This window comes from Boleophthalmus pectinirostris, unplaced genomic scaffold (assembly GCF_026225935.1).
Source record: "Boleophthalmus pectinirostris isolate CB_2022bp ecotype Guang Dong unplaced genomic scaffold, ASM2622593v1 HiC_scaffold_3, whole genome shotgun sequence".
Lineage (NCBI taxonomy): Eukaryota > Metazoa > Chordata > Actinopteri > Gobiiformes > Gobiidae > Boleophthalmus > Boleophthalmus pectinirostris.
The window spans coordinates 35,720,064-35,746,079 of record NW_026571299.1 but is presented as its reverse complement, the minus strand read 5'-3'; the positions used below and the strand labels follow the sequence as shown (position 1 = coordinate 35,746,079).

The window sequence follows — 26,016 nt, the reverse complement described above, 5'->3', positions numbered from 1 at the left end:
GAGAACTGCCGAATCATCTGTCCTGCCCGGACTGCTGGAAGCGGCCGCAACGCCATGTTGGCGAAGTCTCTCATCTCTGTGAGAAAAATGATAGAAACAACATTTATTGAGAGGAAGAGGTAAATCGCCGTGGGACTCTGAAGATCGCGGCGATTATTTCTTTTAAAAGAAACGAACCGAACCGGATCCGCTGAGGTTCCGGACGGGCGAGGGAGGCTAACCTCCCGCCGTCCCCATGAATAGCACCGCTGATCCGAACAGCGACTTTTCATGAAAAAGAACGTTTGTGTTGCTATTTGAGCTTCGTTATCCCAGTTCGTTAAAGGGATTTGGGGCCTTCAATATTTTTGCTACGGTTGCTCAATGCATGCAAGCTAGGCGTTGTTTATAACAGTATTTATTTGTGGGTATTATTTTATTTGTTGCGATGAGTTTGCAACCGAAAGTGGTCTCCAAGCCCACCGCTGTCGCAGTTAGCGGACCTGGAAGTGGCCCCTCTCCGTCGAACCAACAACGGGCTTCCCTGCCGCCGGGAGCTCCAGCCGCTCCACAGCCCGCTGCTGTCCCGCCGCCGCAGTATCCTTTGACATGGGCAGTGTGAGAGTGTGATCGCGTGTGTTTGATTGCAACTAATGACATTTACAAACATCCGTTTTATTGGTGGGGAACCATAAGGCTGAATGCGGGTATCTTGGTTTGGCAGAGGGGGTTCTGTGAGGGGAGGGTACCATTAGCATCAGGTTAGCACTTTAGCTCAGCATGCTAAATTAATGCTAACGTTAGCTTATGGAGCCGGTTGGCTTCTACTGCCCCAATGACTACAACTCGCTGTAAAAGCTAACGGAAATAGCAGCTTGATTCAGGAATTTTGTACACCTTATCACGAATATGTTTAATTAACACGACAAATTCAGCCCATTCATGTTTAAATGTATAATACAAGTAACAAGTCGCTGTTCTTTATAGCCAAGCTGAGCTGCGTTTCTTACCGGTGACCGGCTTTGTTCACTTATTGTGTTTGGCTAACTTAAATTAGCCCAGTTACTGTACAAGTGAAAGCATCTTCGTTTGTGCACGACACCACGAGACATGGCAGGTGCTCTCTTTTAGGCTGACTTCTTTTTTAGCTTCAAATCTGTTTGTAATCGTTCAACGGCAATTGTGTCAAATTGCATATTGATTACGTGTGCGCTACCAAGGTTGTAATATTATGATGTTTTTAATTTCATTGTTTATTCTTCGCATGTGAATAACTTGCCCCTTGAAGATCCAATTGCATTTACTGGCCTCCTTGCAGAGACATAAAGTCACAGTGGTTATGTCACCTTCTGTTTTATTTACAGTGTGGCGCAGGATTGGTGATATCTGGAAGATTGGGTGAACTTAATTTCTGTTGCAGCATTCCAAGAGTTGTCTTTGATGACATTTGAGTAATAGCTACTTGATGGCAGTAGACATTATTATTGTGTATGTCTGTTTTAGCTGATTTGCTTAACTGCATCTGTGTATTCTGAAAGCATTCCCAAAACTTTATTATGAGAAACATGATGCATAAGTTTACTGACTCTAATTATGCCATTTTGGTTATTGGCTATATTGGCATATAAATTTACGCAAACGGTGGCCCATATATTGCTGTATATTTAAATCTTTTTAGAAGGGTAAAGAACTGCCATATTAACAGTTCACAGCAGTGCAACTAGCATCATCTTGTTGTGTTTGGGAATCTTTATACAGAGCCATTAGATGTAGATGAGACTGCATAGTGAGGCATGTGTGCAGTGCAGGGAGGGGGTAGCTTGTGTTCCTGGTTGCCGGAGAAACACCTAGCGCATGCGTCTGCTGCTGCACTTGCCAGACAATGGGAGCACTGCTTAACATTCAGAGCGAGAGGCCAAGGTGGTGCTTCCCACCATCTGCCAACAAAAGCTCAGGTCACTCAGGCTGGCTAGCCCTCCCTCGTTTCCGTACATCCCCCAGAGCTCACCTCGGGCACAGCTGACAAAGTTTTGGGCATCTCCATATTGTAACCTCTCCTTTGTTAGATTTCTGTATCCTGTCATATCTAGATCTTTTATAAAGGATCCTTTCCCTATTTACTCCATGCCATATCATCTAGTTTGCATTCAGTTTTTCTATTTCAGCAACAAATCTACCTTGTGTCTCACACTGATTTCAGGATTGGTGTAGAAGAGCCTCTATGCTATAAAACTACATAAATTAAGAAGTTGGTTAAAAATAAGTTAGTGTGAGCAAGCGAGGTGCATTGTACAATAAACGATAGGACTATCATATTGTTGGAGTTATTCCCAAAAGCATGTTTGCCATATTGGTAGATGATATTAATAATTTCCAAATTCCTACACACATTTTTTTATACTGAAACCAATGCTGTAGTTTAATTCTACTCATAGATTATTTCTCATCATTGGATTGTAAGTTGAATTTGCCATCTATTGTTTGGGCTGTAGTGAAAAAGCAGCCTCAGCACCAGCAGGCAGGCAGTGACAGCTTTGTTAGCTCTGCTTTTATCCAACTGTGTGTGTGTGTGTGTGTGGATGTGTGTGTGTGTGTGTGGATGTGTGCGTGTCTGTGAGCGTGAAAGAATGGGCACTAGTCAAGCGGGGAAAAGGAAGGTTTGTGTCTGCACCATCTGGGCTGTCTCTACTCACTTCCTGTGCTTCAGTTATGTACAGGGGATGGTGATCGTACACTAAGCATTGCAGTAGGCAACCTTTAAACAGTTGGTTGTACGGGTAGATTAAAGACAGATTATTTGGGATATCAAAATATTATAAATTTACCCTTCCTAGGCGACAATGTTAAGACACTTTTTCCAAGTGTATTTACTGTAGACTAAGCAGTTTCAGCTCCTTCTGTATTCTAAATTCTGTGACAATGCTGTGAAGGGTTGAACTATATGTGACCAAATTCACTCTGCAAATCTGTTGGTGGAGCTTGTGCTACTGTCTTTATCTGAGTTCTACTAAAAGTCTCTCTGAATAGTCTAATGTGTACAGGTCACCAGTTCTTTGGTTCCATTTGGTTGATTTTGATGATAATTTTTTTTCTTAATGTGGTAATTCTCTTGCAAGTCTGACATGAAGCTTCCCCTCTCTCCTCAAGCAGAAAATTAATGAAGATTTCTAATGTCTAATTTGTGCACTGAGCCACTTACAAGCTTGTGTCTTACACTGGTTCACTAAAGTGGACTATGTAAGGGGGGTTTTGTTGACTACCTTACCTATTTCCTTGCATAGAAAACAACTTTACAGGACAGGTCTTTATGCAGAATAGACTGGTTATGCAGTACTGTGTTTGCCAAAATTCAAAATGGGATACCTGATTTTCAAATTGGTGATGTATGTCTTTAAATCTGCTTAGTATTGCAATGCTGTTATGTCATTGACTGATTTGAACTTTAGGTGGTAGGACTTTGTGTCTGTCTTGTGTAACCATACATGCGTGCATAACATCATATATTTGTAAAGTTCTTCTTGGTTCACAGGCCTCAGCATATACACACACAAGGAAACGGTACATTTTATCATGTGACATTACAAGTCACTGCTTATACTGCTCATTTTGCTCTCTTGAAGGGACCCACTGACCTCCAGGTGGGTTTGTTTTGGTGACAAGGCACTATGAACCATGCCCCCCTCTGTGTTGATAGTCCCCAACTTGTCTGTACCCATGAGCAGACTTGTCCTGCAGACAGATCAGGTTGCCTCTGTGTTGTCCTCCTGATTTAGGTCCATCTTTTTCCCACCCACAGTTTACTATTAATTATGTGTAATTCAGTCAATAGTTCATATGGTTTAAATTGAGTTGTTGTTTTTTTTACCCAGTATTATTGAACTGATTATATCTTGCAGTTCTTTCCCTTGTATTAAAGCGGTTTACTTTTAACATAACCACTTTCACTTTTTATTCTCTCCCTTGTGATGTTGCTCATGAGTTGATTTGCTGGAGGAGCTCCAAAAGCAGCTTCTACAGACAGCAGCAGAGTTATGAGAGTTTAAGGGAAAAGGAGGCGTGAGTTCTGCTGAAGGAAGAAGGCCTGATAGTTTCCCCTAAACCATGTGACCAGCGGTGCACCAGCCTCCTGGTCTATTGCCACGCAGGTGGCCCTTTTTTGTTGTACGATTAAGGAATTTGAGTGTTTACAGTATTTATCTTTGCCTCCTCAGACATTTTTTAGTAACATTGTGTGTCATGTCATGGTAGTCATGAAAGTGTTCCAGTGTTTATTACAATGCCAGTAAACAGTTTACCTTAAGAAGTACATTTATGCTATTGTACTCTATCTATTCAGGTATGCTTTTTTACTTGCCATGGTTCCTATCTCTGGACATCTGGAAATCCACTTCGGATTTTCCCTACAACACTTGCAAAACTTGAAGGTACATAGTGTACTTGTGGAGATTCAGTTTTTTAGGCGGGGGGGTGGTAGTTCTTTTTCAGTTGTCAAAGGTCTGCTAGGAAAAGTGTATTTTCTTGGGTAAAAAAAAGATAAAAAATCATTACCCTAATCTAAAAACTTTACACACACACAGCATATTACACACAACAGTGTTTTACATGTTTGGGTTTTCCTTAACACGTGTCTCCCAGAATCCCACGAGTGCAGCCTTCTCTGGACGAGCGAATCTTTCCCACACAGCCGGCAGTGGCAGTCTACAGCGTGAGTCACTACAAACTCCTTTCTGCAAACACAAACCTGCTGTACTGCAACAGAACAGTTTTTTTTAAATCCATGTCTGTTAGTGCACCAAATACTTTGGGACACCTGAGAGGTCCTCTGACGAAAAAGAAGATTATCTTAACTATTTAATGTCTGCTGCCTCCCAGTCACTTTGCTAAAAGTGTGATACCTCACAGTGAGATGCAAAAATCACATATACATTAGTGCATAAGAAAGTGTAAGAAAAGTAAGAAAGCATTTAGTAGATAAAAGCACTGTTTATTGACTTTTTCATAATCACTATTTTTGTAAAACACTTCTAAATGTTTCATTTTTTTTAAATAACTGTCATTTTAACAAAAAGGTGATACTTTTATGGGAAGACTTGTAGGTTTATGAAATTCTTTTCAGTGCTTTCAAGGTGTTTTACTCTCAGTATTCAATGCTGAGCACACAAGAGGAGAGAGCAGCTGCCCCCAGTGTGAGACCTTTTTCCTGTCCATACATTTGTGGGTTACTTTCTCTCTTCCTGTTGCCATCATACAGCTCCTATGCAGTGCCTCCCCTCCCCCAGCCCATCACCAAGTACGTCCTCAGAATCAGTCAGTTGCCTGAAGCGATGCAGGCTCCTCCCCTGGCAACAGCAGCCAGATTAGTTGCTTTATCCCAGGTCATCTGAGGAAAGTGGGCCACACAGAGCAGAGTCAGAAATGGGCCAAATTTATACTCCAAAATCTCAAGACATTGTCCAAAGACTCATTTATATGTTCATTGTATTTGGCATCCTAAAAAGCAGCACATTGCTTAAGGCCCTCTGTCTGCTCTTCGGCCTCCCTATTATCTCTGTGTAACTGCTGTTTTTTCAGCTTCATTGTTGTATTGAGCAACACCTGCAGTAGAGTCTCCTCACAGCTGCAGCAGCTCAGGCACTTGATGAACAAGAGCAGAGTCAGTGTAAAATGGCTTTGAGAGCTCTCATGCTGATGCTATAGCAGTGATGCAGTCACACTGAGGAGGCATGTCTAACATGACTCAGTCCAATGTGCTGTACCAGGTGCTCTGTGTCACACACGAGTAGGACTGTAGTATGATTACGTGACCTACATATGAGCCCCACAGACCATTCCCACCATAAAGTTTATCTCAGAGGATCATAAAACAGTATGAACAAGAGCTGAGTGAAATTATTTCACCAGGAATGAATTAGAGATATGTATTTGACATGGAATCTTGATAAGAGTTTTATTTTAAAATTTCTCTAAATCAGAATGGACTGTACTTGGTATTGTTATAATTTCTTATAATCTTATAAAATATGTATAATTATTGTTATGCAATGTCTCATTCATTTTTTTTTATCTCATATACAGTATTCTGTAATGCAGGTAGCCAGGCAGGTTGGCCCTCCCTACACTGCACACGACATCACAAAGGGACATCCAAACTTGGCGGGCACACCGCCGGGTCATGCCCACTCACCTGCTCTCTCTCAGGTAAGTACAGATTTACACTTAAGTTTGTTCAAGATGTACCCCTAAAGCCTACGTACTGAGATTTTGAGAAACATTGTTATTAGATTTCCATTGCATTATCAATATGGAGTAGTAAAGTATGATAGAGTAGTGTGAGTACTTATTTTCAATGAATATTAAGTACTCTTCATGACTAGACATCATTTTTATTACAACTAATCTAAACCCCCTCAAAAAGTCTAAATAAACCAATATAAAGCAAACTGCTTGATTCTTGAGCCAAGATTCGTTTTGCCATGGCATTTTTTGTCATATCGCTAAAGCATAAGCTACAACCAAAGCATTAGCCATCTGCCCTTCATCAAAATCACTTCCTTCAGGGTCACTGTCTTTGCCCTTTTTTGGATTGCCTTGTTATATTCATATCACCTTTGTATTTGCCATGAATGTGAACAGTTGTGGTCAGATGTGTGGTTGTTGTAGGTGTATGCATTTGGTTTTCATTTTGGTGAACAAGAAAAATAAAGAGACACAGTCCACACTCCATGCAAAAAAGTAAACATGGTGAAATTGGTGTCCAGTTTATTTGAGAGACCTTTGTTATGTCATGTGCACTTGTACAGGTTCTAATCTTGTAACATTCTTATGATCTTTGTTCATTTGTCTCCAGCCTCCGTACAACCCTGGACAGAATGCTGGCTCTGCTGCCATTGTGTATTCTCCACAGACTCAGACAATGAGTGCACAACAACAAAGTCGCCCCGTGAGTGACCTTCTCCTGTACCTCCTTTTTGCTTCAGCTTTTACAAGTCCCATAATAATGTGTAACTATACGGTATCATGTCTGACTTCCAGCAGCTTTATACAAGGGCCATACATGTCTGTTCAATTATACACTTACATATAGCAGATTGCCCTTTCTTACATATCTTTTTAATGTCTCAAATTTAGTGTTGTTAAACCTGTAGATAAGATCTGCCTCTAGGTTTTGTGGTTATTCATCACATATCAGTCTGGTTAAGTTACCTGTAAAATACAGCACAAACATTATGGTTTTGAATTACACTGTAAGTCAAAAGTCTGCACTTTTTCATTTAATGTTTTTATTTATTTTCACGATTATTTAGTGTCGATTTTTAGTGAAATGAATTTCTATGAATGAACACATGGAACATAGTAAACAAAAAAAACTTTTTTTAGATTGCTCAAAATGCCATGATTTATTTAGATTCCTCTAATGAACCTGAAAAGGCGCACTTGTGAAGTGAAAACCATTTCAGGGGTCTTCATCATGAAGCCCATTGATAAAAGGGTTTGGAGTGGGGTCAACAAAGCAAAGGATGGATCTTTTTCCATACCTCTTGTGTCATGGATTTGATGTCTTCAGTAAATATCTGTAATGTAGAAGAAAACACACTGAATGTGACGTTTGACTGGTAGTGTATTGAAATTGACAGAATTATAATTGGGACTGTATGTACTACTTTGTGTATATTTATTAATACAAAGCGTGCAACAGTTTGGAACGTATAATTTTAAAACATTACTGATTCAAAGACTTGGAGATTTGATACAAATATAGACTTGTCTATTATTTATTACACTTTCTACAACCCTACCCGCACCAGGAATGGTGGATCTGCTATTTGGATCTTATTAAATGGTTGCCAAATATAAAGGCATTACTTCATTAGAGGAAGACAATGATTGAGATGTGGTCTCTGCACTGTCTGCCATGTTAGAGCTTCATTCACTGCAGTATGTTGTGTACCACCTGTCGTCAGCTCATCTTATGTGTGTGTCTTTGCTCTCTCTCCTCCCTGCTTAACCATTGCTGCTTCAATCTGTTTGCTGGACCTCTCCTCCCTCCCCCTCCAGTTTGCCACGGGCCCTCGACCAACCCACCATCAGGTAATTATACCCCCGCTGATCACCCCTCCTACTCCTCCTCTTACGTAGCCATTGTCATAAAGTGTTTTACTGCTGTCCAAAGACTGCTGTCCGTGTGATGTGGAAGCCTTTAAGTGTATCGGATTTCTCTTTCATCTGTCTTGAATGAGCTTCTTAGATGAGGGATATTTGCAGTTTGTTTTAACACATGATGGAACAGATGGGGTCTCTGTTTTATCTATTCATGTTTATTTTTATTGCACATTAAAGTTCAGTGGTACATATTCTGAAAAGAACTCTTTTCTTAGTGTGACAGCTTATAATGCATTTGCTTTTTAATGGCTTCCTATATACCAGGGTTGGGCAATTATTTTTTCCATGAGGCCACATGAGAAACAGAAAATATTGTGCAGGGCCGGGCCAAAAAGCTTAATTCAATTCTGCACAATATTAATTGTATTTTTTTTTTTTTTTTATAAAAAGCAGTAAAAAGTATTGTTTAGACAAGCTGGTAAGTCTGGTAAGATTAATAAGATAAGGTAAGATAATATTATGACTTTTTTGTGATTTCAAATTAACTTAAACGGGCCGGTGAGAGTCAACCAAAGGGCTGTATGTGGCCCGGGAGCTGCATAATACCCAGGTCTGCTTTATACAGTTGTGTGCCACAAAAACACTGGCTGTCACAAACTGGCTCTGCACCTCCTTGTGCCACCACAGAGGTGGAGACGGAAAGCAGACAGTGACTGAACAGAGGCCTTTATTCTGTCAGAAAACAACCATTGTCTCTAATGAAATGCACTTAATGCGAAGTAATGACTTCAAAACAGATATCAAATTAACACTATAAACACAACACCTGTTTTCTAAGTGTCAAGTATTAGGGCTGTGTTCAGACAAAGTTTAGTTAAATCTAAAAGTCAAACCCAGCGGAAATGAATTACTGTCACAACACATAACAATTGTTTGTGCCATTGTGCCTCACGGTCATAATTAGTGTATTCCTCTAACAGAGTTGACTAGATTCAATTTTGCTTATACACAGAGGGTGGTTCATAAGAAGAATGTAGTGTAACCCCACAAGCCCTTAACTGTTTTTGAAGTTGCCAAGTCATCCCCGTAGGTGACTACCTGGTCTAGTGTGGCAAGAAACTGCCTGTACAGCAAAGTCGTCTTACAAGGGAGAGTTGCACTGTGGAGATTTGTAGACTCTTTAATATGTTCTGAGTCGAAATGTTGATAGATGATTGTTCTTTGTTGCAAGCCTCCTTTATTTGAACGCCCACACTCGGTGACAAACCAACTATTGTTTAGAGCGTTTTGCCTTTTTGTCATTTTGACTCTTTGATCAGCAAATTCACTGACACCAGTAATCAGTTTCAAATAGTTAGAAATAATATTTGGGAGTTTCCTGTCCTAATGTGTTTGGGTGATTGTTGGACGCTTCTATTGGTTCTTTCTCTCCTGCTTTCATTACACAAGGGAGGATTCAGGCCTATCCAGGTAAAATTCATATATATTTCAAATCTCTTCAGACGTGCATGGCATGATGGGAAATGTTCTTAAATGATCCTGCTTACCCCTGTGCCCACTCATTGCTCTTAGAGTCAGTGTATGCTAAATAAAGAGGCCCGTTGTTAACAACATCCCCTATGTTCTCTTTTACTGTGTAATGGGGCCATAAATGGTTTTATATTTGGTGTAATTTGTCTAGGCATTTTTCAAGTATGCTTTGAAAATGAACACACAATTTCATAGCTGGTGTTTGTTTGATTTTTCATTTATGTATTGTACCTATATATTGGGCTTGGTGTGGGCAATGTTTACTACACACTGTGTTTATTCGGCATGCTTTAAATAACCTTTATTACCATGTCTTTCTTTTTATTTCGTATACATTTGTTTTATAATAATTTTCAATCAAAATTCTTAGCTCTTTATTCAGATAGTTTGATGGAAACAAGGTTTGCTGTAATTTGTTTAGCTTTTATAAGGATTACATTGGTTTGACATGGTTGTAACATAGTTGTAAAATAATGAATAGTATTTCTAATTCTTTGTTTGCATCTCTAAATGCAAAACGCTGTTCTAATAAGTAATTATCTTTCACTCTCCAACAGTTTTTCCCGAGGGCTCAGATGCAGAGCACACGGCCAACCATACCTACAAATACACCCTCAATACGGCCCAGCTCACAAACCCCCACTGCTGTGTATCCCACCAATCAGCCCATCATGATGACCATGCCACCTATGCCTTTCCCTTCACCACAAGCTCCACAGTACTACATCCCACAGGTCAGTTTCACTCAATAGCTTATCTATTAATCAATGAACACTTGTACAGTTGGTAAGAGCTGGGAACAGTTTAAACTAGTACTTCCTGGAGATGAACAGATTTGCACAACTTTCTGCTCTTACAGGAAAAGGATGACCGTTCAAAACTGTTTGATTTTGCGGTTTAGATTTGATTTTTGTAACACTCTGCTTAATAGAGAAAAACATACTGTTAGTGACTGAAGATTTTAGAACTCAATACTAGGGATGTAGCAATAACTGAAATATCGTGATATCGTATCGTCAAAAAGTCTCACAATAATACTGTGGGGCATCACAATATATTGAATTACAAGTTCCTTTGTTTAAATGCATTTTTAAAGTAGAAATAGCTAATAAACATTGGGAACTACATTTCCCACGGGGAACTACATATCCCATGATTATCATGATGATCATTTCAGCGCAGACAACATAAAGTTATGTTTTTTTCTTGAATTCTTGAGATTATGACAGTAATAATTAACACCAAAATTTTGTCAAGGTATTTTAAAAGCAAAAAAAAATTCCTATCTACAATTATAAAAGCCTCTCCAAAATATCGTGATGATATTGTACCGATAGATTTGGATATCGTTACATTCCTACTCACTGCATGTAATTCTTAAGAATTTGGAGGTAGTGATTTTATCCTTGATTTTAATTGCCTATCCTTATAGTGCATAAGGTCCCAAACTTTTCAAGCTGAGACCTCCAAAATAACCATGCAAACGATTCGGGACCCCCCACTATTTGTGAACCAGTGTGCTTTGTGAGCTAGCGTGATCCCATGCTGTCATGAAATATGCAATATGAGAAGACCATTCCATGGATGTACAGCAGAGCTGCTTGGTTTGTAACATAATGCTTGATTAATTTGAAACCATTTATATTGCTTTCTAATGTTTTGGATATTTTCTGAATTTATTTTATTGTTTTGTATTTTATAATTTTTATGTGACAAAAAAATACCACATATGCTGATACAGAGTCCTGCACTGGGACAGGTACCCGAAGGGTACGGGCAAATAGCTGCTGAATCAGGCGGCTTTTAACGTTCTGTAATTTTACGGACGGGTAGTGATTAGACACAGTCAGGTCAGGACTAAACCAGGACTACACTAGGACTAATCTTAGACATAAGAGAGAGAGAGAGAACCCTGAGCCCGTGGAGCAGGGTGTCCACAAAGTGTGGTGGATCGACCATGGTGCTTACTTTCGTAGGGCGTGGAGCTCCGCGCCGGTCCTTTTGCAGTCACCCGATGGTCTTTGCGGGCACAACTACATGCTCTTCCCGACTTTGAGTCCTCGTTCAGTCCTGGTTTAGTCCTCCTGGTTCAGTCCAGGAATCAGTCCAGGAATCAGTCCTGGGTTAGTCCTGGGTTAGTCCTGGGTTAGTCCTGGGTTAGTCCTGGGTTAGTCTTGGGTTAGTCTTGGGTTAGTCTTGGGTTAGTCTTGGGTTAGTCTTGGGTTAGTCCTGGTTGGTGTGTGCGGCGCAGAAGTCCAGTGATTGATGTTTCTTCTGCTCACTAAATAATGCCTGTGAAGTGATGTTGTATTTTTGACAGTCGAGTTGCGTCTATAAATTCGTATTTGTAATGAAGAAAGTGTAATCGTTTCATTTTGTGATTGTAATTCTTAAATTCGTAACTTTTTAATTCATATTCTGATGGATGCTTCAGTTAGAATGCTTTTAGTTTGTGTGTGATTTATCACGGACACAGGTGGGTAATGGGTGGAATGTTAACGGGTCCAGGTGGGTGTGGGTTTAATTTTGATATAATCATGGGTTAAAAGGCGGGTGTGGTGCTATACTGCGCAGGTACGGGCGGGTGCGGGTCTTTAAAAATAGACCCATGCATCATGGTAAAATGCTAAACATGCAAGAGTCAACCTCTAACTCGAGGCTCAGCAAAGCATCTTACAAAAAAAGTACGAATAAGATGCAAATTAGAGGAGTTGTTGAAATTTGACATTTTTTGTCTTCTAGTATCGCCCCAGTACGCCTTATGTGGGACCTCAGCAGTATTCTGTACCGCCTCCGGGGTCCGGCACGTTTTATCCTGGTCCTGGGCCAGGGGAGTACCCTGCCCCATACCGTGAGTTAGCTCATATTAAGAAATCTAACCCACTAAATGCCCAATCATAACACTTCTACACATTTTTATGTTGTATTCTTGTGATCAGATCCCCTCAGGTATCATCCTCCTGTTTCACCCTCTGTCCCTGCTCCTGTGCCCTCTGCGGGGTCCCCCTATTACCCAGGCCAGACTGTATACCCCCCTTCGCCCCCCATTATAGTGCCTACACCACAGCAACCTCCACCAGCTAAGCGAGAGAAGAAAACAGTAAGTATTTTATACATTTCTGAATTATTAATATAAGAAGATGAATTCATTAATTTGAACTTGTAGTAATAATGAACTTTAAGTATGTAGTTGGTACTTTTTTGGGAAGCTTTAGTCACTATGTTTACATGCACATCAGGAAAAATCTGTTTAGAGTGTACTAGGATAACTGGCCTAGTCCACTTTAAACCAATTTTTCAAATGCCTGTAAACCTAGCAACAACAATTCTCAAAGAGCCCAATAACTAATTTCTGCCAAAAGTGAGGTTATATATGATAAGTTGTAGTGTAAACGTAGTGACTGATCTACTGATCTACTTCTCCCAGATCCGTATCCGCGACCCCAATCAGGGTGGCAGGGACATCACAGAGGAGATCATGGCAGGAGGCTCGGGAAGCAGGAATTCAACGCCTCCAGTCGGTCCACCCTCTTCCACCCCAACCCCTCCACAGGTACATAACACCATTTTTTAAAATACTGTACACACACATCCTACAAGACACATTTTGAGCATCAAAGGAACAGTTCATGTTTTTCCCTCACATTTGATTAAGTCTCCCACATGTGATACTTTTCCTTAGTATCACATCTTATACAGTATATCCTTTGACTACTTGAACACATTTTTTTTAATACAGACTGTGTTCTGTTGATGTTTTAATGTTATTATTGTACAGAAATTTGTTTGTATTTTGTGTTTTACTACTCTTTCAACGGAATCCACTTGTCCTCACATTTATATGAAGCATGTCATTTAAATGTATTGTAAGACTGTGAGCATTACTGTTTAGTTATCAGAAATAATCAATATACATTACCGTATTTTCTGGGCTATTAGGTGTGCTCTTAAGCCTCCAAATCCATCAAAAAACGACTGCACCCTCCGCAATCCTAAGCACCCTATACACGAATCCACTCGGGTGTCCCAGCATGACTTCAGTAAACTACAATGCTGCACCACCAGCAGCGCACACAAACACGCATGGAGCAGACAGCGACCGCACAGATTGTTCAGCCCTATAATAATTTGAGGTGGCAACACAGTGGAGTGAGATTCTGCTGAGGGACTAGTGATTTCTTTTCTTCCTCTGTCTGTGAATGTTAACAGTGTTTCCTCTCTTTTCATATTCTTTTATCTTTATTTATTTTGTCTGTTTTTGTTTTTGTTTTTCATTTTTTGTTTTTTTCTGATTCGCATTATTCTGAGTTTTCCTTCCTTTTTTGGTTGATGTTTGTTTATTTATTTTTTTAACCCATACCTCATTGGACTCCTTATTGTTTGCTATCTTGTGCATTGGGCTTGCTTGAACATGGTTTGTGCCCTTGCTACATCTTTGTGCCTATCGTTCTGGTTTTCTGTGTTGCTAGTTTTTATGGCCGCATCCTCATTATCCTCACATTTTCTACCTCAAAACACAGCAGCAGCCGAGTAACAGCCAGACTCCAGAGCAGCAGTCGCAGCCTTCACAGCCGCAGCAGGCCCATTCTGGAGGCTTCACGCAGGACTCTCCACATCTACCATCGCCACCAACACCTCTGGCTTCTGGAGCTTCAGACGTTAAAACAAGCCCAGGTCTGACACGACTTGATACTCTCAAGAAACATGAAAACTCACATTCTGCCTACTCTGTTTGCTCCAAACAATAAAAATTTACTTGTGATCTGATTCCTGTGACAATATGTCACTTTGTTAAAATTGTAAAACTACTACATATCAGATTTGGATTTAACCAATCATCATGAAGTTCTCCAAGAATTTTTGTGTCTTTCCATTGAATTATGATGAAATCGAAAGGGAGATTTGGCTGTATTTTAAAAGGGTTACCCCACTGGGTATCAGATGTCTTTTCCTTTAGCTTTTTAGTAGTCTTGTCCCATCTGTTTCTAGTAACTGGCACGGTAGCAAAGATTTTACGAAAGAACTGGGTTGGAATCTTAATTATACCAAAGATTGACACGCCTTGTTTTGTTCACTCTCTACGGTGAACCATGTTTTCATGTTTGCTTTCCCCTAGATGGTACGTCAAAGCTGGAGCCAGTTGTTCTGAAGTCTTCCTCGCCGGTGCATGTCTCGTCTGAAGCCTCCGTTGAAGCCAATGCTCCTTTACCTGGACACGGGTCTACAGTGCCAGTCGAGCTTTCATTCACTGCACCTGTGTCCACTGTCCCACTCACAGCCTCTCACAGTAATGACCGGCTCTCTGCCTCACCCTCACCCTTGGGTACTGAACCCAGACACACCACTAATACAGACAAACCCATTTCAGACCCCCCACGAACTCTGACGCCCTCTCCAGCCCCACTTCCTAAAACTTTAAATGGCCTTACTGACCCTGTGGCTGAGCTGGACATGCCAGCCCATGAACCTGTGCTATCTTCGGCCCTCTCACCTCAGCTCTCAGCCCCAGTCTTTAGAGAGGCCTCCTCCGAAGCTCTCCCGCCTGATGTAAGGCCTGAGGTGCCCATTGCGGCTGCTGTGCTGTCCCCTGTGGCACCAGTGTCTGTTGTACCAGTCACGGTCACCTCCAGCCCCATCCCTGTACTACCCATGATGCTCCCCCCGGGCCTACCGCCTCTAGTGCAGGCCACGACAGAGGCAGATGGGCCCCGCCAGCCTTTGGACTCTAAAGACATGACCCCTCGAGTGGGTACAGAGGCTCGCAATAGTATTTCAGACAACAAAACTGAGTCTCAGCCACAAGCTAACACCAGGACAAGCCCCATAACAGGTACAAGTCTGCTTCAGTAGTGGTTATTTTTGGTTTTGTTAATTTGTGTTTTTATTTGCACAAGTACAAACCTACACTTAGGAAAATCTCACAAGTGTGTGTGATTCCAGGAACAGCTTAGTGGCATTAGCTGTTCCTTGTGCTTTCTTTCTTCTTTAGCTTTGGCATTACTGTGTCAATAACTTAAGCTTACACATCCATATTCAAAGTTAAGAAGCATGCCATCTAAACAAGAATGATTATAGACATTAAGTTGTCTATTTGAATTCTATCCTTATGTAAATTGTAAAAAGTATTGAATGAGCCTCACTAGTCAATGACCATATTAAATGCAATGCTTCTCTTTAGTTAATCAGACTGCTTCTACTATACCAAAGACCTGGAGGAAACCAAATGAAGGCATCTCTACAGCAGCAGAGACACCTGAAAAGGAAGAGGAAGTAAGAAAAACATTTATATAAAAGCACCAGAGAAAATACACTTTAGTTAAATTGGATTGTGATATGTGTGTCTGTACATATCAGCATAAAAGATGGTCTGTTAAAATGCGCTGAATGAGTCCTTTACCAACTGACGAAGTATTTGTAGAGTAGACTAATGGCACAATATGGAAATGGTTAATGTGGAAAGTGTTTCCACATGTGAGAAGAGAGCTAAAATGACTTTGGGGTGTTATTGTCCAGGAACTAAACAAATACTTATCCATCGTCTCCACTGCTCAACTGCCCCCTGCGTATGAACCCACTGTTTTCCCACTTGGGTTTTCTTCTTATTTTTCAAAATGAAGAAAGGTTATTATCTGCTTGCTTTGAGCAAAGATTTATGTACATGGCGTATTCAGGTGTTGCTTAGTGCAGTTGGTTTTGAATGGTGAATATTGCTTATGAAACTGAGATTAAAGGCGTGTTTGTATATATGCTTGTAAGCACTACTATAGTTCCAATGCTCTCCCTGCATCATCAGTGACCTTTTTAAAAATGACATTCATTGCCCTTAGATAATTGTTTTGCTGTGTTGCAAAAACAAAAAACAGCACCAACAAGGCTGTCCGCGTAAGTAATTGAATGTTTTCTGCACACAGGATGAAGCCTGTCCAACAGATGAGTCTATTGGTGAACAGAGCCGGCAGTCTGATGCATTGAGCAGCAGCCCTGTGCACGTACCATCAGTCTTTGCCTCTGCCCCCTCGGCCTGCAGCCCAGACCTTGATGGAAAGCCCGCTGGTCCAGAGGAGAACGGTGATGCTGAAATTGAGCCAATGAGGAATGGAGCAGGACACATATCTGAGACCGAGAGCAGCGACAGTGGAATGACACCTGGAGAAAAGGAGAGCTCAACTGGGGCTCCTCCAGACATAGAAGGTATATTTCCTTTGTGTAAAAAGTTTTAAAAGCCCTCATCAATGTTTGTTTGTTTAACCTCATTTTCTCACTCACCCAGACCTGACTGAGCCCACTGGAAAGAAACAGTATGACAGAGATTTCCTATTAAGCTTCCAGTTTATGCCAGCATGTATACAGAAACCTGAGGGCCTACCACCAATCAGTGATGTTGTTCTCGACAAGGTGAGTGAGTTCTTGGGAAAATTGTATTGGATTACAGTTGCTAGTTGTCTTGTTCTTGTTCCCCCAGCTGATTCATTTGTGCAACCCATTTTTATCTCTGTAAAATCTATTGGGACACACATTTCACATGGAGCTCCATGTTTAAAAAAAAAAAAAAAAAACATAATTAGTTTAGTTTGCATCATGAAACTTTTGGCCTATTTTTGGGCTCTTGACCCATAATTTGGTAAAAAGGTCTTGTTTGTAGATTCATTTGATTGGTTCACACTACTGAAGGTCTGCAGCAGTCCTTTGATCCACTCTTGCTCACGGGTAGAGTGTACGGCCAGTAGACATACTGTTTTGATTAAAATCCCATTGCTATTATGTCAGGCTTGGCAGTGCTTAAGAGTTTGTGCCCCACCCCCACATCTGGTTAGAGAACAACCGGACGAGCACTCTAGCAATAGGGTGATGTGCTTTTCATGTATTCATTCACCAGGTCAAGTACCACAGAAATACACCACTATTAGTAATGATATCACAGTTTTGTCTCTATAAATGTCTAACACCTACTTAAGCAAAAATAACTTAAAATAAAGGTGCACTTTGTAACTTTTCTGGGTATGGAGGGTATGCAATTTGCTTGTCTCATGGAGATGGTATTAACCTTGTCTGTCTACAAGATAATTATGTGAGGCCTCTAGGCTAAGTTAATGGTCAGATCTGTGGAGAGGCAAGCCCACTCAGTCAGACTGCATATTTTTCAGGGTATTTGTGTAACATGTGGAACATACCAGGCAAAGCAAAAAACACACATTGAAGAAAACCTTATCACACCCATCACTTCCAAAAAAATTAGATGTTATACTTTTCATTCAGGCTTTAACATATGCACATGAGTGGGATTTGTAGTCATATTTACCCATTATGATCAAAATTCCCACACTATTTTCATTGTGTAGAATTTGAACACAATTCTATGAAGCTCACTGCTCCCCCTGCTGTCCATGATAACCATATGCATGTTGACTGTGCCATGTTGCAGATGAACCAAAATAAGATGCCAACGCGAGTGGTGGATTCCAGGGTGATTTCCAGAGGACCAGATTTTACACCTGCCTTTGCAGACTTTGGCAGACAGATGAGTGGGGGCCGTGGGGCTGCTGTGAGTGACACACGCAAGTAGACACTCCAGCTGTTGTATCACAAGTTACCAAAACAACTTTCACCTTCAGTTTTTTCAACCAGTCACCTGCTGCTTAAGTGGTTATTGGTGAAACAGTAAATTTTATCTGCTCTGTCTCACAATTATATTCTTGTGGTTGGATGGATGTGTTTGATTATTTGAAATTTTTAAGCAGGAGATGGTGTGTTTATAATATTTCCACTTTTAAGTTTGGTTGAAATACTTTGTATTCTTTGAGGATGTAAACTGTAAATGTATGACGTCTTGTTACAGCTCATGAACATAAGCTCCCGGCGGCCCCCTCCCAGAAAGATCATCATGAATGTGTCAGTGAATGATGATGTACAGCTGAAAAAGGCTGAGAATGCCTGGAAACCTGGTTTGAAGAGAGAGGGTCCCCCAGAGGATCCAGATACACTTAAAACACAGGTATACAAAACTCACTCAAGAAAAAGCAAAAACATTTTTGGGTTTAACTTCTATCATCATATTTATTTCAATAGGAGCTCTTTAGGAAGGTTCGCAGCATCCTGAACAAATTGACACCTCAGAAGTTCAATCAGCTGATGAAGCAGGTAACAGACCTGACCATCGACACTGAGGAGAGGCTTAAAGGGGTCATTGACCTGGTCTTTGAGAAGGCTATAGATGAGCCCAGCTTCTCCGTCGCCTATGGAAACATGTGCCGCTGCCTGGCCATGGTAAGCTGGTCATACTACCGGTCACAGTATCAGGAACAATATATTTATTCTGAAACCCCCCAAGCTAATTTACAGACGTTCTATGGTTTACAGCTAACATACTATCATGTGTGAACTATGTCTTTCATTAAAGGTTGCAATATAGATATTTTGTAATGTCTAATAATTACTGCTGCATAACATATTTATTATTTAGAACAGTTGTATTTTAATTGATAAGACACCAACTTGTTAGGAAAGGGAATGATTTTGGGATGGGGTCACCAATGCATCCACTGGTAAAGTGGGGGTCACTGAGAGAAAAATATTAGGAACCATTGTGTTAAAGCCCAGGTCAATAGATGTGCTGTCTGCAAGCAAAACCTTGTTTTCCTGACCCTTATCACTAATATCGGGTTTTATGTGTTTGTAGCTCAGAGTACCCACGGACAAACCCAACGCTACAGTGAACTTTCGCAAACTCCTTCTTAATCGATGCCAGAAGGAGTTTGAGAAAGACAAAGTTGATGATGTGGTGTTTGAAAGGAAGCAGAAAGAGCTGGACTCTGCTGCATCAGTAAGACAGTTTGACACGATATTAAAGGAGTTTTCTACATGAAAAAAATATTTTTTTATAATTGTAAAATTCTATATTTGTGTTAAGACAACAGAGCGTGAGAGGCTACGAGAAGAGTTAGAGGAAGCTAAGGACAAAGCTCGGCGGCGCTCCATCGGTAATATTAAATTTATAGGGGAGCTTTTTAAACTCAAGATGTTGACAGAGGCCATTATGCACGACTGCGTGGTTAAGCTGCTCAAGAACCACGATGAGGAGTCCCTGGAGTGCCTCTGCAGGTTACTCACCACGATTGGAAAGGACTTGGATTTTGAAAAGGCCAAGGTGTGCACAATTAGCTAATGTCATTAAATGGTTCTTAAAATGCCCATCCTTTATACATGTATCTATAGAATGCAGTTTCAAGGGAGGTTAGAGGCAGAGCCGCACAGTGAAATTCCCATTTATATCAGACAACTATGTGCTCCTATTGGTTCAGTGTGCGCTCTAGGGCATGCTCTCACAACAACGAGGAACAGTGTGGGTCTTATGCAGGTGAGGTGAAGAGTGTGCATGTATGTGCATATCTAATGAGGTGGCTACGTAGCTTCAGTAGCCTAGCTCACAAAAACATCAGTTTAGATCTTCATAAGGTTTGGACTATGAGTTTTTCCAGAGCCACTGTCTCATGCACTGTCCATACTGCAGCGTGAATATACTCACGTAAAAAGTAGAGATCCACATATTGACCAAACAGTAAAGGATTAGAATTTGTTCAAAGTCTTAAGTGGGATAATGATACTACGGCTAGTAGTAGTGTCACCTTTTTCACCATGCCCCAGTTGGCAATCCTGAGTAATATTTTATATTTACAGTATGTACAGAATTCTTTCTAACATAACAGACCTATCCATACATGTACATCTAAAGTGCCACAATCTAAAATAATACAATGACTCATAAATGCTGTCTTCACAGCCTCGAATGGATCAGTATTTCAATCAGATGGAAAAAATAGTAAAAGAAAGGAAGACTTCATCTAGAATACGGTTTATGCTTCAGGACGTTATAGACCTGAGATTGGTGAGTTTTGTTTTGCCTTGTTTGCTGCATGTGTTATCAGCATTTCCATTTCATTTTTAAACCATATTTTGATTTTTAACATCTTAGTTAAAGCTTCACATGGTCAGTCATAGATCAAAACTATCCCCACACATATTAAACAACATGAGTATTATGATTTCAACTTCAAAATGTGTTACATGCATTATTATCTATTGTTTATTTTTATGTGTACTAATTGATTAATTTTTTCATTTGGCTACTGTAAAATCTAAATGATTGTGCTTGTTGTTTAATAGCACAACTGGGTGTCCAGGAGAGCTGACCAGGGCCCCAAAACCATTGAGCAAATTCACAAAGAAGCCAAAATTGAGGAGCAGGAGGAACAGAGGAAAGTACATCAGCAACTGCTTTCCAAGGACAGTAAGCGACGTACAGGTCAGTGCAGCGCTCAAATCCTCTTTAAGGCTTAGTCACATCGGCACATCTACAGGCACTCAGGAAGTCAGTGAGCAAATGGGCCCACTTCCTGTCTGAAATGCCCACACAGCCCTCACTGTGCCCCTCAACAGACAGGATACTATGTGTTAGTTAACATGTACTGTAAAAAGATTACTTAAGATATACAAGCCCCTTTGCAACATTAGAGAAGAACAGTATGTCATTATATATGTATATCTTGTGTTTATTTGTTGAACAGATCCAAGAGAACAGCGGGAACAGCGCATGCAGCGAGACGAGACCTGGAACACTGTGCCCATGACAAAGAACAGCAGGACTATTGACCCTGCCAAGATCCCAAAGATCTCCAAGGTCAGACATGCTTCACCCTTTGTGAATAATGAAGATTCAACTGTTCATCAAAATATGAAATAATCAGAGTTATTTTAACCAATTGGATCAACAATATTACAAACTCTCTTGACTTGTAGCACATATAATAGAGTTGTAGGAGAGATGCACACTTTGTCCTAACCTGACTTGGGTTGTTATGGCTTTAAATGTTAAATGCACCCTCTGGTGGACTTTGCAGGTAGTGCTACCTTTGCACCTCTGCACAATATGCTGTACTACTATCCTACTATTACTATATCTAAAGCCATGTCTGTTATCTGTAAAAACTTTTTCTCCATATACAGCCACAGATGGATGAAAAAATACAGCTAGGGCCACGAGCTCAAGTCACATGGGTAAAAGGCAGCAGTGGAGGTGCCAAGGCCAGTGATTCAGGTAAACATCTATGCTATTATTATTACTACCCATAATAACTAAAACTCAGAACAAGTGGCACTTTAGGAGTGTTTCGTATCAAGATTTATCAGTATATTTTTTATTTCTCATCTCAACAGAAATGTCACGCACATCTAGCACTAGCCTCAATCGTTACTCCGCTCTGCAGCCTACACCCACAGCCCAGCCCTCCACCACACCACCCCAGAACCAAGACTTTGATTCCAGACGATCTATAGGAAGGTAATGCTCAAACATGCTATTACTGCACTGAATTATAAATGATTAACTGGTGATTTGACCGAGTGATTAAATTATGTTTTAGTCGAAGCAGCACAGGGCGAGAGCGTAATGACAAGCCTCTGATGGCCAGCTCATCATCGCGGTCCAGTCTGTTTGTCCGAAGAGGCAGCTCCAAAGAGCTGCAGGACACCCAGATCTCAGAGGAGCCTCGGAGAGACCGGGACAGAGAGGGGGCAGAGCCCAGGAGACCCAGTGTGACGGAGGACAAATCCGAAGTGGAACGCAACCGAATCAGGGATCCTGGTGAGCAAATGCTATAGTACACCAGCAGTACACATAATTTAATTACAGTGCAATATCACAAAACACATGTCTGTTTCAACTTGCTAAATATGTTTACAGTTAAACCTGAATCTGTGATACTGACGCCAGAGCGGACTGGCTTATCTGAGGAAGAAGTTGAAAGAAAATCCAAATCCATTATTGATGAGTTTCTGCACATTAATGACTACAAGGTAAATGTTTATTACTGGGTTGATTCTGATTGTTAATCTTAACTGGTTTAATACCAGTGAATGTCTTAATGTTAACATGGTTCATCTGTAGGAGGCAGTCCAGTGTGTGGATGAACTGGGCTCTCAGCTGCACATCTTTGTCCGTGTTGGGGTTGAGTCGACTCTGGAGCGGAGTCAGATCACACGGGACCACATGGGGCTGCTCTTCTTCCAACTTGTACATCAGGGAATCCTGCCCAAATCTGAGTTCTATAAAGGGTCAGTTGAAATGCAGTTTAGAGATCTCTTGTGTCTGTTTAATATTAATAAGACCTATAATTTGTTTTCCATCTTCATGTCATGTTCACAGATTTTCAGACACACTGGAGCAGGCAGATGACATGGCCATTGACATTCCCCACATTTGGCTGTATCTTGCCGAATTGCTCTGCCCAATGCTAAAAGATGGAGGCTTCTCTATGAGAGAGCTCTTTAGGTACAGGAATGCATGCCATTCACAACTTTTTATTTCATTTTAGTGTATAAATTAAGTGTAAAACAGAAGTTTGTAACCAGGTATTTTCAGCAAAGCAAATCATCCTTACAGGTTGTTTTGTCTGTTTACAGTGAATTAAGCAAACCTTTGCTTCCTGTGGGAAGAGCTGGGATCCTAATTTCTGAAATACTGCACTTACTATGCAAACAAATGGTAATCATTGACACAAATGATGATTGTAAGGAGTGCTTTTTGTCATCAAGTCATTTTCTAATATGTGGAAATATGTTTACAGAGCCATAGGTCGGTGGGGTCCTTGTGGAGGGAATCTGGTTTGAACTGGGCGGACTTTCTACCAGAAGGAGAGGATGTTCAATCATTTATCTCACACCAGGTTAGTCATAGCCCAAGAGTTTTTTTTAAAATAATACTTTATCTGTGCTTCTTTACAAACTAAATGTAATTACCAACAGAAACTCCAGTTTGTTATGTCAGACACGTCTCTCCCTGAGTCCGCCTTATCAAAAAGGATATTTTCTCCAGAGGAATTGAACCGACAGTTGGAGAAACTGCTGTTGGAGGATATGGCCAGTGACGAGCAGATCTTTGATTGGGTTGAGGTAAAGCCATAGAATACTCATAGAATAAAAAGAAGACATTTGTGACATGTGTGCTGTTTGTTTTGTATGAAGGCTAACCTGGATGAATCTCAGATGAGCTCGTCTCCCTTCCTGAGGGCCTTAATGACGGCTGTGTGTAAAGCAGCGGTCAAAGGTAACATTGTACAAACCCTACATGGGGGTATTCCATGAAGCGAGCTAAAGTGAAAACTTGGTTTATCTGGGCAATCCAGGCTTATCAAATCCTCATTTCTGTTACACCAAAGTGACTAATCAGAGTTGGCACTGAGTTGCTGTCGTAACGAGCAACTGGGCACAAACCTGGACTTTTAATGTCCATACGCTCCTACGCACGTGACACACATGGCACTAACCATATAAAAGCCTATGGCCATTATTTCATTAAAATGATCTTGCACATGTGGATGTTGTGCGGGGCACAGACAAATGCTGGTTTAGACTTTGAGGATGAGCTGGTTCTGGCTGTATGCTCTTTCATCATGTCTGTTTCTCCTCTTCTCCCTGGTTCTCACTCCCTGTCAAACTACATACACATTGACCCGGATTTTATCATTTCTTCTAGACTACATGTGAATAGTTCTGTTACAGCTTTGATTTTATGCACAGCAGAACTTAAGCTCCACTCTTTCCCCGGCCCACATTAACCAGGCTCTGCATGCCGCAGCCAGCCTCCTCTCTGGTTGTGGTGCAACCGGGAGGGGGAGGGGCAAGCAGGTGAGGAGGGAGGAGTCGTGTCTTTCCATCTCCTCAGATCAGAATGACCGGAAATGTTCTGTATCCCAAATCAAACTCTTGTCTGTGAGCTTTGTGGCTCCTGTCTCGTTTAGTCAGATCATTAAAAAAAACATTACAGTTTTAGCCCATTTTCCATGGTGTTGTGCTCCATTGATCTGGCCTTTCCAGAGTCACCAGGAGTATGCACAAAGCACAGCTTAAACTTCAGGCCTGAATTAGCTTTTGGTCAGAGCTAGTTTCAGCTCAGGATTTTAGGATAAGCCTGGACTTGTTAAGCAACTTTGATGGAATACCTCCTCCTATGTTTATCTTTAAATGAGCTAACTTAATTGACCTACCTTTGTCTTTATGGACAGATGAGAACACTAACTGTCGTGTAGACACAGACACCATCCAGAGGAGACTTCCTGTTTTACTTAAGTACCTTAACTCAGACACTGAGCGACAGCTTCAAGCACTTTATGCACTTCAGGCACTGATCGTGTCTCTCGATCAGCCACCAAGTGAGTAACTATTACATGTCTACAGTATGTGTACAATAAAAGACTATTCTTTCTACTTTAATTTGAGTTATACAACAACTTTTACGTTTATTTAGCACTGACTGTTATACTGCAGTGTTGGATAATCTTGCATTAAAAGAAATCAAGAAGTGATTGTGACTACATTCTTTTGTTCTTTTAGATCTCCTGCGGATGTTCTTTGACTGTCTGTATGATGAGGATGTCATCTCAGAGGATGCGTTTTATAAGTGGGAGTCAAGTAAAGACCCTGCGGAGCAGCAGGGCAAAGGAGTGGCCCTCAAATCTGTGACTGCATTTTTTACCTGGTTACGGGAAGCCGAAGAAGAGTCGGAAGACAATTGACAAGAGGCAACCCTGGACTTGGAAATAGTCAAACTTAATTGTTTCAACAGAACAAACTAAATTCAAAATGGGTGTATGAGCAGGACAATGCGTTTACGGCTGGAATTTTTTTTCTGCGGTACGGTTCTGAGACATGCCGCCATTTTGAGTTTGGATTCGTAAAGTGGAAGCACTAAATACTTGTATTATACATAGAAAATATTTTTGTTTTAAATTTTAACTTTTGTTTTATTACTTTTTAAGAAAGACTTAAATACATAGGTCCTGGACTCTTTAATTTATTATTTTTTTAAGGACTGCAAATATGAAAGTTATTTAACATTTGCAGATGTTCAAAGGAGAATCTGAAAACAGAAATAATATTAATTCTAGTAACAAAATAATAATTGTGATATAAATGGCTTCCCTGGACTCCACACTGTTTGATTTAAAACAGAATAAACCAAAGTAATTTGGGGATTACGGGGAAGCATAAATGAAATACAAGGAACTTTAACATGCCTGAATGGCACTTGGGGTTGTCTCCAGAGTGCTTTCTCAGTCCTGACTTGCTTTATGTGAAATGCACATAAACCTCTTGAGAGGTGAAGGTGTGCATTGAAGAAGTGGAGCAAGTCAGCCAACAGAACGGTCACCCTCCAGATGGACAAACTGGATACATGAAATGAGTGACATGCAACATTTAAATCACATTGCCAGGGTTACTGAACATATGCTTATAATACATAAGAGCAAATGAAAAGCTTGTAAATAAAGACTAAAAATCTATTTGCTAAGTTGTTTCAAAAGTGTTCTTTGTTGCCTTTGCATTTTGTTCTGGTTTGTTGTGATTTGAGTATCT

The 26,016-nt window shown here is 40.7% G+C and overlaps 1 protein-coding gene across 5 annotated transcripts; it reads left to right on the top strand.

Moving 5' to 3' along the window:
- Positions 1–40: 40 nt before the first annotated feature.
- eif4g3a (eukaryotic translation initiation factor 4 gamma, 3a) lies at positions 41–25,951 on the top strand. Of its 5 annotated transcripts, none has more exons than XM_055160128.1 (34): positions 41–576; positions 4,615–4,684; positions 6,070–6,177; positions 6,827–6,919; positions 8,035–8,067; positions 10,167–10,343; positions 12,352–12,460; positions 12,549–12,709; positions 13,037–13,162; positions 14,133–14,283; positions 14,726–15,439; positions 15,788–15,879; positions 16,521–16,800; positions 16,880–17,004; positions 18,032–18,151; positions 18,446–18,601; positions 18,676–18,873; positions 19,286–19,429; positions 19,517–19,753; positions 20,387–20,491; positions 20,770–20,908; positions 21,171–21,283; positions 21,610–21,700; positions 21,820–21,943; positions 22,026–22,246; positions 22,346–22,458; positions 22,550–22,716; positions 22,808–22,933; positions 23,065–23,146; positions 23,229–23,327; positions 23,407–23,553; positions 23,626–23,707; positions 24,666–24,812; positions 24,994–25,951. In XM_055160128.1, exons 1-34 carry the CDS (start codon positions 428–430, stop codon positions 25,173–25,175), a joined length of 5,181 nt encoding a protein of 1,726 aa, XP_055016103.1. In that variant the 5' UTR covers positions 41–427; the 3' UTR covers positions 25,176–25,951. The 5 variants fall into 5 exon arrangements, with proteins under 5 accessions (XP_055016103.1, XP_055016101.1, XP_055016100.1 ...); XM_055160126.1 differs by having other exon boundaries at positions 14,130–14,283; XM_055160125.1 differs by having other exon boundaries at positions 6,055–6,177.
- The last annotated feature ends 65 nt before the right edge of the window (positions 25,952–26,016 follow it).

What these genes read in the sequence shown, in the direction of transcription:
- eif4g3a (XM_055160124.1), top strand. Translation starts at nt 428, where the DNA reads ATGAGTTTGCAACCGAAAGTGGTCTCCAAGCCCACCGCTGTCGCAGTT. An exon ending in CTAAGCGAGAGAAGAAAACA is followed by an intron (nt 12,710 to 13,036) that starts GTAAGTATTTTA and finishes TACTTCTCCCAG; the next exon opens with ATCCGTATCCGCGACCCCAA. An exon ending in GTCTCTCGATCAGCCACCAA is followed by an intron (nt 24,813 to 24,993) that starts GTGAGTAACTAT and finishes TTGTTCTTTTAG; the next exon opens with ATCTCCTGCGGATGTTCTTT.